At 43.3% G+C, this 13,474-nt stretch overlaps 1 protein-coding gene across 2 annotated transcripts in view; it reads left to right on the top strand.

Moving 5' to 3' along the window:
- The window catches only part of nars2 (asparaginyl-tRNA synthetase 2, mitochondrial), a 32,352-nt gene that overhangs the window by 16,905 nt on the left and 1,973 nt on the right, over positions 1 to 13,474 (top strand). For both annotated transcript variants that reach the window (XM_038986934.1, XM_038986935.1), the window contains 6 exons: positions 2,181 to 2,279; positions 2,428 to 2,465; positions 6,714 to 6,780; positions 9,010 to 9,147; positions 10,349 to 10,446; positions 11,035 to 11,061. In XM_038986934.1, coding sequence (XP_038842862.1) covers positions 2,181 to 2,279; positions 2,428 to 2,465; positions 6,714 to 6,780; positions 9,010 to 9,147; positions 10,349 to 10,446; positions 11,035 to 11,061 — 467 coding nt within the window. The remainder of the gene's footprint in view (positions 1 to 2,180; positions 2,280 to 2,427; positions 2,466 to 6,713; positions 6,781 to 9,009; positions 9,148 to 10,348; positions 10,447 to 11,034; positions 11,062 to 13,474) is intronic.

The raw sequence follows: 13,474 nt of genomic DNA, 5'->3' as shown, positions 1-13,474 counted from the left end.
CAAACCTCTCCTCTGTGACCCCAGCTGTTCCAAACCTCTCCTCGGGGACCCCCAGCTGTTCCAAACCTCTCCTCGGGGACCCCCAGCTGTTCCAAACCTCTCCTCGGAGACCCCCAGCTGTTCCAAACCTCTCCTCGGGACCCCCAGCTGTTCCAAACCTCTCCTAGGAGACCCCCAGCTGTTCCAAACCTCTCCTCGGGGACCCCCAGCTGTTCCAAACCTCTCCTCGGGGACCCCCAGCTGTTCCAAACCTCTCCTCGGGGATACCCAGCTGTTCCAAACCTCTCCTCGGGGACCCCCAGCTGTTCCAAACCTCTCCTCGGGGACCCCCAGCTGTTCCAAACCTCTCCTCGGAGACCCCCGGCTGTTCCAAACCTCTCCTCGGGAACCCCCAGCTGTTCCAAACCTCTCCTCGGTGACCCCCAGCTGTTCCAAACCTCTCCTCGGTGACCCCCAGCTGTTCCAAACCTCTCCTCGGGGACCCCCAGCTGTTCCAAACCTCTCCTCGGGGACCCCCAGCTGTTCCAAACCTCTCCTCGGTGATCCCCAGCTGTTCCAAACCTCTCCTCGGTGACCCCAGCTGTTCCAAACCTCTCCTCGGTGACCCCCAGCTGTTCCAAACCTCTCCTCAGGGACCCCCAGCTGTTCCAAACCTCTCCTCGGGGACCCCCAGCTGTTCCAAACCTCTCCTCGGGGACCCCCAGCTGTTCCAAACCTCTCCTCAGGGACCCCCAGCTGTTCCAAACCTCTCCTCGGTGACCCCCAGCTGTTCCAAACCTCTCCTCGGGAACCCCCAGCTGTTCCAAACCTCTCCTCTGTGACCCCAGCTGTTCCAAACCTCTCCTCTGTGACCCCAGCTGTTCCAAACCTCTCCTCGGGGACCCCCAGCTGTTCCAAACCTCTCCTCGGGGACCCCCAGCTGTTCCAAACCTCTCCTCGGAGACCCCCAGCTGTTCCAAACCTCTCCTCGGGACCCCCAGCTGTTCCAAACCTCTCCTAGGGGACCCCCAGCTGTTCCAAACCTCTCCTCGGGGACCCCCAGCTGTTCCAAACCTCTCCTCGGGGACCCCCAGCTGTTCCAAACCTCTCCTCGGGGACCCCCAGCTGTTCCAAACCTCTCCTCGGGGACCCCCAGCTGTTCCAAACCTCTCCTCGGGGACCCCCAGCTGTTCCAAACCTCTCCTCGGAGACCCCCGGCTGTTCCAAACCTCTCCTCGAGAACCCCCAGCTGTTCCAAACCTCTCCTCGGTGACCCCCAGCTGTTCCAAACCTCTCCTCGGTGACCCCCAGCTGTTCCAAACCTCTCCTCGGGGACCCCCAGCTGTTCCAAACCTCTCCTCGGGACCCCCAGCTGTTCCAAACCTCTCCTCGGTGATCCCCAGCTGTTCCAAACCTCTCCTCGGTGACCCCAGCTGTTCCAAACCTCTCCTCGGTGACCCCCAGCTGTTCCAAACCTCTCCTCGGGAACCCCCAGCTGTTCCAAACCTCTCCTCGGAGACCCCCAGCTGTTCCAAACCTCTCCTCAGTGACCCCCAGCTGTTCCAAACCTCTCCTCAGTGACCCCAGCTGTTCCAAACCTCTCCTCGGGGACCCCCAGCTGTTCCAAACCTCTCCTCGGGGACCCCGAGCTGTTCCAAACCTCTCCTCGGGGACCCCGAGCTTTTCCAAACCTCTCCTCGGGGACCCCCAGCTGTTCCAAACCTCTCCTCGGGGACCCCAGCTGTTCCTAACCTCTCCTCGGTGACCCCCAGCCGGTCCATGTATTTGAACTATTCCAGAGCTAGCACACCTGATTCAACTTGTCAACTAATTATCAAAAACCTTGACTACTTGGATCAGGTGAGCTAGTTCAGGGTTTCAACAAAATTGTGAAACGCCTGGGAGTCCCCGAGGAGAGATTTGGAACAGCTCTGGCTCCCATCAGTTTGATCCAGTGTTGATATATGGTCTTCTCCTAGTCCCAATTGACTAAATGAATCAGCATTACCTGGTCTCCTTCTAGACCTGATTGACTAAATGAATCAGCATTACCTGGTCTCCTTCTAGACCTGATTGACTAAATGAATCAGCATTACCTGGTCTCCTTCTAGACCTGATTGACTAAATGAATCAGCATTACCTGGTCTCCTTCTAGACCAGATTGACTAAATGACTCTTAACTTGTGTCCTTACCTCTTCAGGTGATGGAAGACTTGTTCAGGTCTACAACAGAACATCTCCTAGCTCAGTGTCCTGAAGATGTGGCTTTATATCACAAACACGTGTCACCTGGATACAGGGTGAGACACCAGAAAATGTCTACAACGCAATACCATGCATATTCTCTGAACGTATTGAATGAACCTTGAACTCCTCCCCCCCCCCCCCCCCCCCACCACCCTATTGACCTCAACTAGAGATGAATCTGTTTTCTCTATTCCTCCCAAGGACAATGTGGATCTAATGATGAAGAAGAGTTTCAATGTGTAAGTGTGTATCATGATTATGCAAGTTTAATGTGTCCCTAATGACTCTCTATTCCCTACATAGTGCACTACTTTTGACCAGGACCCATAGGGTAGTAGTGCACTGTATAGGGAATAGGTTGCCTTATGGGTCATGTCTCACCTCTACCAATCTAAATCAAATGTCACACGCTTGGTAAACACTAACAGTGAAATGCTGACTGACGGGTCCTTGGTAAACAACAGGTGTTGACTAACAGTGAAATGCTGACTGACGGGTCCTTGGTAAACAGCAGGTGTTGACTAACAGTGAAATGCTGACTGATGGGTCCTTGGTAAACAACAGGTGTTGACTAACAGTGAAATGCTGACTGACGGGTCCTTGGTAAACAGCAGGTGTTGACTAACAGTGAAATGCTGACTGATGGGTCCTTGGTAAACAGCAGGTGTTGACTAACAGTGAAATGCTGACTGATGGGTCCTTGGTAAACAACAGGTGTTGACTAACAGTGAAATGCTGACTGATGGGTCCTTGGTAAACAGCAGGTGTTGACTAACAGTGAAATGCTGACTGACGGGTCCTTGGTAAACAACAGGTGTTGACTAACAGTGAAATGCTGACTGACGGGTCCTTGGTAAACAACAGGTGTTGACTAACAGTGAAATGCTGACTGACGGGTCCTTGGTAAACAACAGGTGTTGACTAACAGTGAAATGCTGACTGACGGGTCCTTGGTAAACAACAGGTGCAGACTAACAGTGAAATGCTGACTGACGGGTCCTTGGTAAACAACAGGTGTTGACTAACAGTGAAATGCTGACTGACGGGTCCTTGGTAAACAACAGGTGTTGACTAACAGTGAAATGCTGACTGACGGGTCCTTGGTAAACAACAGGTGTTGACTAACAGTGAAATGCTGACTGACGGGTCCTTGGTAATCAACAGGTGTTGACTAACAGTGAAATGCTGACTGACGGGTCCTTGGTAAACAATAGGTGTTGACTAACAGTGAAATGCTGACTGACGGGTCCTTGGTAAACAACAGGTGTTGACTAACAGTGAAATGCTGACTGATGGGTCCTTGGTAAACAACAGGTGTTGACTAACAGTGAAATGCTGACTGACGGGTCCTTGGTAAACAGCAGGTGTTGACTAACAGTGAAATGCTGACTGACGGGTCCTTGGTAAACAACAGGTGTTGACTAACAGTGAAATGCTGACTGACGGGTCCTTGGTAAACAACAGGTGTAGACTAACAGTGAAATGCTTACTGACGGGTCCTGGATAGTAAGACAGAACTCTGCAGTAGATAGAACCCCCTTTGGCAGTTCTATCTTGTCGGAAAATGTTATAGTTGGGGATGGAAATCTCTGAATTTTTGGTGGACTTCCTAAGCCAGGATTCAGACACGGCTAGAACATCCGGGTTGGCGGAGTGTGCTAAAGCAGTGAATATAACAAACTTAGGGAGGAGGCTTCTAATGTTAACATGCATGAAACCAAGGCTTTTACAGTTACAGAAGTCAACAAATGAGAGTGCCTCGGGAATAGGAGTGGAACTGAGGGTACAGGGCCTGGATTAACCTCTACATGACCAGAGGAGGAGGAGGATATGGGTACCGCTAAAGGCTATAAGAACTGGTCGTCTAGTGTGTTGGGGACAGAGAATACAAGGATCAGATTTCTGGGCGTGGTAGAATAGATTCAGGGAATAATGTACAGACAATGGTATGGTAGGATGTGAGTACAGTGGAGGTAAACCTAGGCATTGAGTGATGATGAGAGCGCTTGTGTCTCAGGAGGCACCAGTTAAGCCAGATGAGTTCTCCGCATGTGTGGGGGGTGGGACAAAAGAGCTATCTAAGGCATTTAGGGCGGGGCTGGGGGCTCTATAGTGAAATAAAACAATAATAACTAACAGAAACAGCAGTGGACAAGACATATTGACATTAGGGAGAGGCATGTGCAGCCGAGTGATCATAGGGTCCAATGAGCAGCAATGTGTGAGTCAGGGAGCCGTTCGGTAGTCGCTACTACGCTAGACGAGCTGGAGACACGCCGATTCAGACAGCTAGCGGGCCGGGGATAGCAGGTGTGTTTTTGGCGACGTTGCAACGGAAAAGCCTGTTGAAACCACCTCGGACGATTACGTCGGCAGACCAGTCGTGATGGATCAGCGGGGCTCCGTGTCGGCAATAAAGGGTCCAGGCCAATTGGCAAAAGAGGTATTGTAGCCCAATAATTAGCTGGTAGACGTCTTCGGGTAGCCGGGAGATGAGCCTAGCTCGAGGCTAACTGGTGCTTGCTTTGGAACAGAGACGTTAGCCAGGAGTAGCCACTCGGATAACAGCTAGCTAGCTGCGATGATCCGGTGTAATGGTCCAGAACTTGCGGTAGGAATCCGGTGAAGCGGAAGAGAAAAAGCAGTCCGATATGCTCTGGGTCGATTTACTCTGGGTCGATTTACTCTGGGTCGATATGCTCTGGGTCGATATGCTTTGGGTCGATATGTTCTGGGTCGATATGCTCTGGGTCGTCTGGGTCGATATGCTCTGGGTTGATATCGTATGCATTGATATGTAGGCTACTTGTGCCTTTTTAAATGTTTGTAATTCTGTCCTTGAGCTGTTCTTGTCTAATGATGTTCTGTATTATGTCATTCTGTATTATGCCTCATGTTTAGTGTGGACCCCAGGAAGAGTAGCTGCTGCTTTTACAACAGCTAATGGGGATCCTACGCCAAAAACAGAACGATTACATATTGATCATTGATATTTAACGATTACACAGGGATCATTAATATACAGTGATTACACAGGGATCATTAATATACAGTGATTACACAGGGATCATTAATATACAGTGATTACACAGGGATCATTAATATACAGTGATTACACAGGGATCATTAATATGCAGTGATTACATAATGATCATTGATATTTAACGATTACATAGGGATCATTAATATACAGTGATTACACAGGGATCATTAATATACAGTGATTACACAGGGATCATTAATATACAGTGATTACACAGGGATCATTAATATACAGTGATTACACAGGGATCATTAATATACAGTGATTACACAGGGATCATTAATATACAGTGATTACACAGGGATCATTAATATACAGTGATTACACAGGGATCATTAATATACAGTGATTACACAGGGATCATTAATATACAGTGATTACATAATGATCATTAATATACAGTGATTACATAATGATCATTAATATACAGCGATTACACAGGGATCATTAATATACAGTGATTACACAGGGATCATTAATATACAGTGATTACACAGGGATCATTAATATACAGTGATTACACAGGGATCATTAATATACAGTGATTACACAGGGATCATTAATATACAGTGATTACACAGGGATCATTAATATACAGTGATTACACAGGGATCATTAATATACAGTGATTACACAGGGATCATTAATATACAGTGATTACACAGGGATCATTAATATACAGTGATTACATAATGATCATTAATATACAGTGATTACATAATGATCATTAATATACAGTGATTACACAGGGATCATTGATATACAGTGATTACACAGGGATCATTAATATACAGTGATTACACAGGGATCATTAATATACAGTGATTACACAGGGATCATTAATATACAGCGATTACACAGGGATCATTAATATACAGCGATTACACAGGGATCATTAATATACAGTGATTACACAGGGATCATTAATATACAGCGATTACACAGGGATCATTGATATACAGCGATTACACAGGGATCATTGATATACAGCGATTACACAGGGATCATTGATATACAGCGATTACACAGGGATCATTGATATACAGCGATTACACAGGGATCATTAATATACAGTGATTACACAGGGATCATTAATATACAGTGATTACACAGGGATCATTAATATACAGTGATTACACAGGGATCATTAATATACAGTGATTACACAGGGATCATTAATATACAGTGATTACACAGGGATCATTAATATACAGTGATTACACAGGGATCATTAATATACAGTGATTACACAGGGATCATTAATATACAGCGATTACATAATGATCATTAATATACAGTGATTACACAGGGATCATTAATATACAGTGATTACACGGGGATCATTAATATACAGTGATTACACGGGGATCATTAATATACAGTGATTACACAGGGATCATTGATATATCCATATGTTGTTGTTATTTCCATCCCTTTGCTTCAGGATAACCTACACAGAAGCCATAAACATCCTCAACAGCAGCTCCAAGAAATTTGCTTTCAAAACAGATGTAAGTATAGTACAGCTCTATTCTCTTTCAGAAGGAGATAGCTGTAGTCTCTTTCAGAAGGAGATAGCTGTAGTCTCTTTATAGACAGATGTAAGTATAGTACAGCTCTATTCTCTTTCAGAAGGAGATAGCTGTAGTCTCTTTCAGAAGGAGATAGCTGTAGTCTCTTTCAGAAGGAGATAGCTGTAGTCTCTTTCAGAAGGAGATAGCTGTAGTCTCTTTATAGACAGATGTAAGTATAGTACAGCTCTAATCTCTTTCAGAAGGAGATAGCTGTAGCCTCTTTCAGAAGGAGATAGCTGTAGCCTCTTTCAGAAGGAGATAGCTGTAGCCTCTTTCAGAAGGAGATAGCTGTAGCCTCTTTCAGAAGGAGATAGCTGTAGTCTCTTTCAGAAGGAGATAGCTGTAGTCTCTTTCAGAAGGAGATAGCTGTAGTCTCTTTCAGAAGGAGATAGCTGTAGTCTCTTTCAGAAGGAGATAGCTGTAGTCTCTTTCAGAAGGAGATAGCTGTAGCCTCTTTCAGAAGGAGATAGCTGTAGCCTCTTTCAGAAGGAGATAGCTGTAGCCTCTTTCAGAAGGAGATAGCTGTAGTCTCTTTCAGAAGGAGATAGCTGTAGTCTCTTTCAGAAGGAGATAGCTGTAGTCTCTTTCAGAAGGAGATAGCTGTATCCTCTTTCAGAAGGAGATAGCTGTAGTCTCTTTCAGAAGGAGATAGCTGTAGTCTCTTTATAGACAGATGTAAGTATAGTACAGCTCTAATCTCTTTCAGAAGGAGATAGCTGTAGTCTCTTTCAGAAGGAGATAGCTGTAGCCTCTTTCAGAAGGAGATAGCTGTAGCCTCTTTCAGAAGGAGATAGCTGTATCCTCTTTCAGAAGGAGATAGCTGTATCCTCTTTCAGAAGGAGATAGCTGTAGCCTCTTTCAGAAGGAGATAGCTGTAGCCTCTTTCAGAAGGAGATAGCTGTAGCCTCTTTCAGAAGGAGATAGCTGTAGCCTCTTTCAGAAGGAGATAGCTGTAGCCTCTTTCAGAAGGAGATAGCTGTAGTCTCTTTCAGAAGGAGATAGCTGTAGTCTCTTTCAGAAGGAGATAGCTGTAGTCTCTTTATAGACAGATGTAAGTATAGTACAGCTCTAATCTCTTTCAGAAGGAGATAGCTGTAGTCTCTTTCAGAAGGAGATAGCTGTAGCCTCTTTCAGAAGGAGATAGCTGTAGCCTCTTTCAGAAGGAGATAGCTGTAGCCTCTTTCAGAAGGAGATAGCTGTATCCTCTTTCAGAAGGAGATAGCTGTATCCTCTTTCAGGAGGAGATAGCTGTAGCCTCTTTCAGGAGGAGATAGCTGTAGCCTCTTTCAGGAGGAGATAGCTGTAGCCTCTTTCAGAAGGAGATAGCTGTAGCCTCTTTCAGAAGGAGATAGCTGTAGCCTCTTTCAGAAGGAGATAGCTGTAGTCTCTTTCAGAAGGAGATAGCTGTAGTCTCTTTCAGAAGGAGATAGCTGTATCCTCTTTCAGAAGGAGATAGTCGTATCCTCTTTCAGAAGGAGATAGCTGTAGTCTCTTTCAGAAGGAGATAGCTGTAGTCTCTTTCAGAAGGAGATAGCTGTAGTCTCTTTCAGAAGGAGATAGCTGTATCCTCTTTCAGAAGGAGATAGCTGTAGCCTCTTTATAAACAGATGTCAGTAGAGTACAGCTCTATTCTCTTTCAGAAGGAGATAGCTGTATCCTCTTTATAAACAGATGTCAGTAGAGTACAGCTCTATTCTCTTTCAGAAGGAGATAGCTGTAGCCTCTTTATAAAGAGATGTCAGTAGAGTACAGCTCTATTATCCTTCAGAAGGAGATAGCTGTAGTCTCTTTATTAACAGATGTCAGTAGAGCTCTTTTCTAGAATGTTGTACCCTGTGTATTCTGTACTGTGTCAACCTGATTCTATTTTCACACCTTAGATTCTACATTTTCAGGCATGTGTGGGGTCAAACCTTTAATCTCTCATTCCCTCCCTCCCTCCCTCCTCCCTCCCTCCCTCCCTCCCTCCCTCCCTGCCCCCCTCCCTCCCTCCTTCCCTCCCTGCCCCCTTCCCTCCCTCCCCTCCCTCCCTCCCTCCCTCCCTCCCTCCCTCCCCCCTTCCCTCCCCCCCTCCCCCCCTCCCTCCCTCCCCCCCTCCCTCCCCCCCTCCCTCCTTCCCTCCCCCCTCCCTCCCTCCCTCCCTCCCCCCCTCCCTCCCTCCCTCAGTGGGGCTGTGACTTGCAGACAGAGCACGAGAAGTACCTGGTGAAACATTGTGGTGATGTTCCTCTCTTCGTCACTGATTACCCCTATGCCCTGAAGCCCTTCTACGCACGAGACAACGAGGACCAACCTCTACACACTGTAAGATCACGTAGCACACGGAGATCGGTCTAGTTTGAACAACGCATCAGGTTGTTATTATAATAGAGAATGTGTTGTTAATGAGTCACCTGGTTAAATAAAGGCAAAACAAACTGCACTCCATAGTTAAAAAATTGAATTGTTTCACCTATTAAAGTTGTATGGTTCCGGTGATTTCAGTTGAACCAGTTCTGGTCATGTCAGTTGAACCGGTTCCGGTGATTTCAGTTGAAGCAGTTCTAGTCATTTCAGTTGAACCGGTTCCGGTCATTTCAGTTGAACCGGTTCCGGTCATTTCAGTTGAACCGGTTCCGGTCATTTCAGTTGAACCGGTTCCGGTCATTTCAGTTGAACCTGTTCCGGTCATTTCAGTTGAACCTGTTCCGGTCATTTCAGTTGAACCGGTTCTGGTCATTTCAGTTGAACCGGTTCCGGTCATTTCAGTTGAACCTGTTCCGGTCATTTCAGTTGAACCTGTTCTGGTCATGTCAGTTGAACCGGTTCTGGTCATTTCAGTTGAACCTGTTCTGGTCATGTCAGTTGAACCGGTTCTGGTCATTTCAGTTGAACCGGTTCTGGTCATTTCAGTTGAACCGGTTCTGGTCATTTCAGTTGAACCTGTTCTGGTCATTTCAGTTGAACCTGTTCTGGTCATGTCAGTTGAACCGGTTCTGGTCATTTCAGTTGAACCGGTTCTGGTCATTTCAGTTGAACCGGTTCCGGTCATTTCAGTTGAACCTGTTCCGGTCATTTCAGTTTAACCTGTTCTGGTCATTTCAGTTTAACCTGTTCTGGTCATTTCAGTTTAACCTGTTCTGGTCATGTCAGTTGAACCGGTTCTGGTCATTTCAGTTGAACCGGTTCCGGTCATTTCAGTTGAACCTGTTCCGGTCATTTCAGTTGAACCTGTTCTGGTCATTTCAGTTGAACCGGTTCTGGTCATGTCAGTTGAACCGGTTCTGGTCATGTCAGTTGAACCTGTGTCATCTGTAATTTTAAATGTACTTTCTTCCACACTTGCAGCCCAGTCATCTCCTTACGGTTTAGTGTAAAAGATGACAGCCCTTTAGTCAGCCAGTTTTTGTGTGTGTGTGTGTGTGTGTGTGTGTGTGTGTGTGTGTGTGTGTGTGTGTGTGTGTGTGTGTGTGTGTGTGTGTGTGTGTGTGTGTGTGTGCGCGCGCGTGCGTGCCTCCCTCCCCAGGCAGCAGCAGTAGACCTGTTGGTCCCCGGAGTAGGAGAGATGTGTGGAGGTTCTCTGAGAGAGGAGAGACTGGACCTACTAAAGACACGACTAGCACAGTAGGAACTCACAACATTATGAAATAACTCTTTTACAACTTTCAGATAAAAGAAAACATCTTCAAAATAATCAAACAAATGAAAACCCAATTTCATGTCCAATACATATATACTGTATAAATACATACATATATACTGTATAAATACATACATATATACTGTATAAATACATACACATATACTGTATAAATACATACATATATACTGTATAAATACATACATATATACTGTATAAATACATACATATATACTGTATAAATACATACACATATACTGTATAAATACATACACATATACTGTATAAATACATACATATATACTGTATAAATACATACATATATACTGTATAAATACATACATATATACTGTATAAATACATACATATATACTGTATAAATACATACATATATACTGTATAAATACATACATATATACTGTATAAATACATACACATATTTGCCATACAACAGACAGAAAAGTGAAAAGTGGAATATTGAGTATATATGTTTACTCATTAATATGTACACATGGAATCAACACATTTGGTAATTGGTCGTCTGTTAAAGACACGTTATGCGTCTTCTTTAGGGCTGGTTTGGATGAGACATACGGATGGTAAGTGCATTTAAATTCAATACGTGTTGATATTGTGTAACTATGTTTGCTTATAATAAAGTACTTTATTATTTTCTACTCTACACTGTTCTATTCTGTTCTACACGGTTCTATTCTACTCTACACTGTTCTATTCTACTCTACACTGTTCTATTATATTCTACTCTACACTGTTCTGTTCTATTCTATTCTACACTGTTCTATTCTATTATATTCTGCTCTACACTGTTCTGTTCTATTCTATTCTACTCTACACTGTTCTGTTCTATTCTATTCTACACTGTTCTATTCTATTATATTCTGCTCTACACTGTTCTGTTCTATTCTGCTCTACACTGTTCTATTCTATTATATTCTGCTCTACACTGTTCTGTTCTATTCTACTCTACACTGTTATGTTCTACTCTACACTGTTCTATTCTACTCTACACTGTTCTGTTCTATTCTACTCTACACTGTTCTGTTCTACACTGTTCTGTTCTATTCTATTCTACACTGTTCTATTCTACTCTACACTGTTCTATTCTATTATATTCTGCTCTACACTGTTCTGTTCTATTCTACTCTACACTGTTATGTTCTACTCTACACTGTTCTGTTCTACTCTACACTGTTCTATTCTACTCTACACTGTTCTATTCTACTCTACACTGTTCTGTTCTATTCTACTCTACACTGTTCTGTTCTACACTGTTCTGTTCTATTCTATTCTACACTGTTCTATTCTACTCTACACTGTTCTATTCTATTATATTCTACTCTACACTGTTCTGTTCTATTCTACTCTACACTGTTCTATTCTACTCTACACTGTTCTGTTCTATTCTACTCTACACTGTTCTGTTCTATTCTACTCTACACTGTTCTGTTCTATTCTGCTCTACACTGTTCTATTCTATTATATTCTGCTCTACACTGTTCTGTTCTATTCTACTCTACACTGTTCTGTTCTATTCTACTCTACACTGTTCTGTTCTACACTGTTCTGTTCTATTCTATTCTACACTGTTCTATTCTACTCTACACTGTTCTATTCTATTATATTCTACTCTACACTGTTCTGTTCTATTCTACTCTACACTGTTCTATTCTACTCTACACTGTTCTGTTCTATTCTACTCTACACTGTTCTGTTCTGTTCTACTCTACACTGTTCTGTTCTATTCTGCTCTACACTGTTCTATTCTATTATATTCTGCTCTACACTGTTCTGTTCTATTCTACTCTACACTGTTCTATTCTACTCTACACTGTTCTGTTCTATTCTACTCTACACTGTTCTGTTCTATTCTACTCTACACTGTTCTGTTCTACTCTACACTGTTCTGTTCTATTCTATTCTACACTGTTCTATTCTACTCTACACTGTTCTATTCTATTATATTCTACTCTACACTGTTCTGTTCTGTTCTACTCTACACTGTTCTGTTCTGTTCTACTCTACACTGTTCTGTTCTATTCTACTCTACACTGTTCTATTCTACTCTACACTGTTCTGTTCTATTCTACTCTACACTGTTCTGTTCTATTCTACACTGTTCTATTCTATTATATTCTACTCTACACTGTTCTGTTCTGTTCTACTCTACACTGTTCTATTCTACTCTACACTGTTCTATTCTATTATATTCTACTCTACACTGTTCTGTTCTACTCTACACTGTTCTATTCTACTCTACACTGTTCTATTCTATTATATTCTACTCTACACTGTTCTGTTCTGTTCTACTCTACACTGTTCTATTCTACTCTACACTGTTCTATTCTATTATATTCTGCTCTACACTGTTCTGTTCTATTCTACTCTACACTGTTCTATTCTACTATACACTGTTCTATTCTATTATATTCTACTCTACACTGTTCTGTTCTATTCTATTCTACACTGTTCTATTCTATTATATTCTGCTCTACACTGTTCTGTTCTATTCTACTCTACACTGTTCTGTTCTATTCTACTCTACACTGTTCTATTCTACTCTACACTGTTCTGTTCTATTCTACACTGTTCTGTTCTACTCTACACTGTTCTATTCTATTATATTCTACTCTACACTGTTCTGTTCTATTCTATTCTACACTGTTCTATTCTATTATATTCTGCTCTACGCTGTTCTGTTCTATTCTACTCTACACTGTTCTGTTCTACTCTACACTGTTCTATTCTATTATATTCTACTCTACACTGTTCTGTTCTACTCTACACTGTTCTGTTCTACTCTACACTGTTCTATTCTATTATATTCTACTCTACACTGTTCTGTTCTATTCTATTCTACACTGTTCTATTCTATTATATTCTGCTCTACGCTGTTCTGTTCTATTCTACTCTACACTGTTCTGTTCTATTCTACTCTACACTGTTCTATTCTACTCTACACTGTTCTGTTCTATTCTACTCTACACTGTTCTA

This window comes from Salvelinus namaycush, unplaced genomic scaffold (assembly GCF_016432855.1).
Source record: "Salvelinus namaycush isolate Seneca unplaced genomic scaffold, SaNama_1.0 Scaffold603, whole genome shotgun sequence".
Classification (NCBI taxonomy): Eukaryota; Metazoa; Chordata; class Actinopteri; order Salmoniformes; family Salmonidae; genus Salvelinus; species Salvelinus namaycush.
The sequence above is the reverse complement of the archived record's forward strand: the minus strand, read 5'-3'. Positions and strand labels throughout refer to the sequence as shown.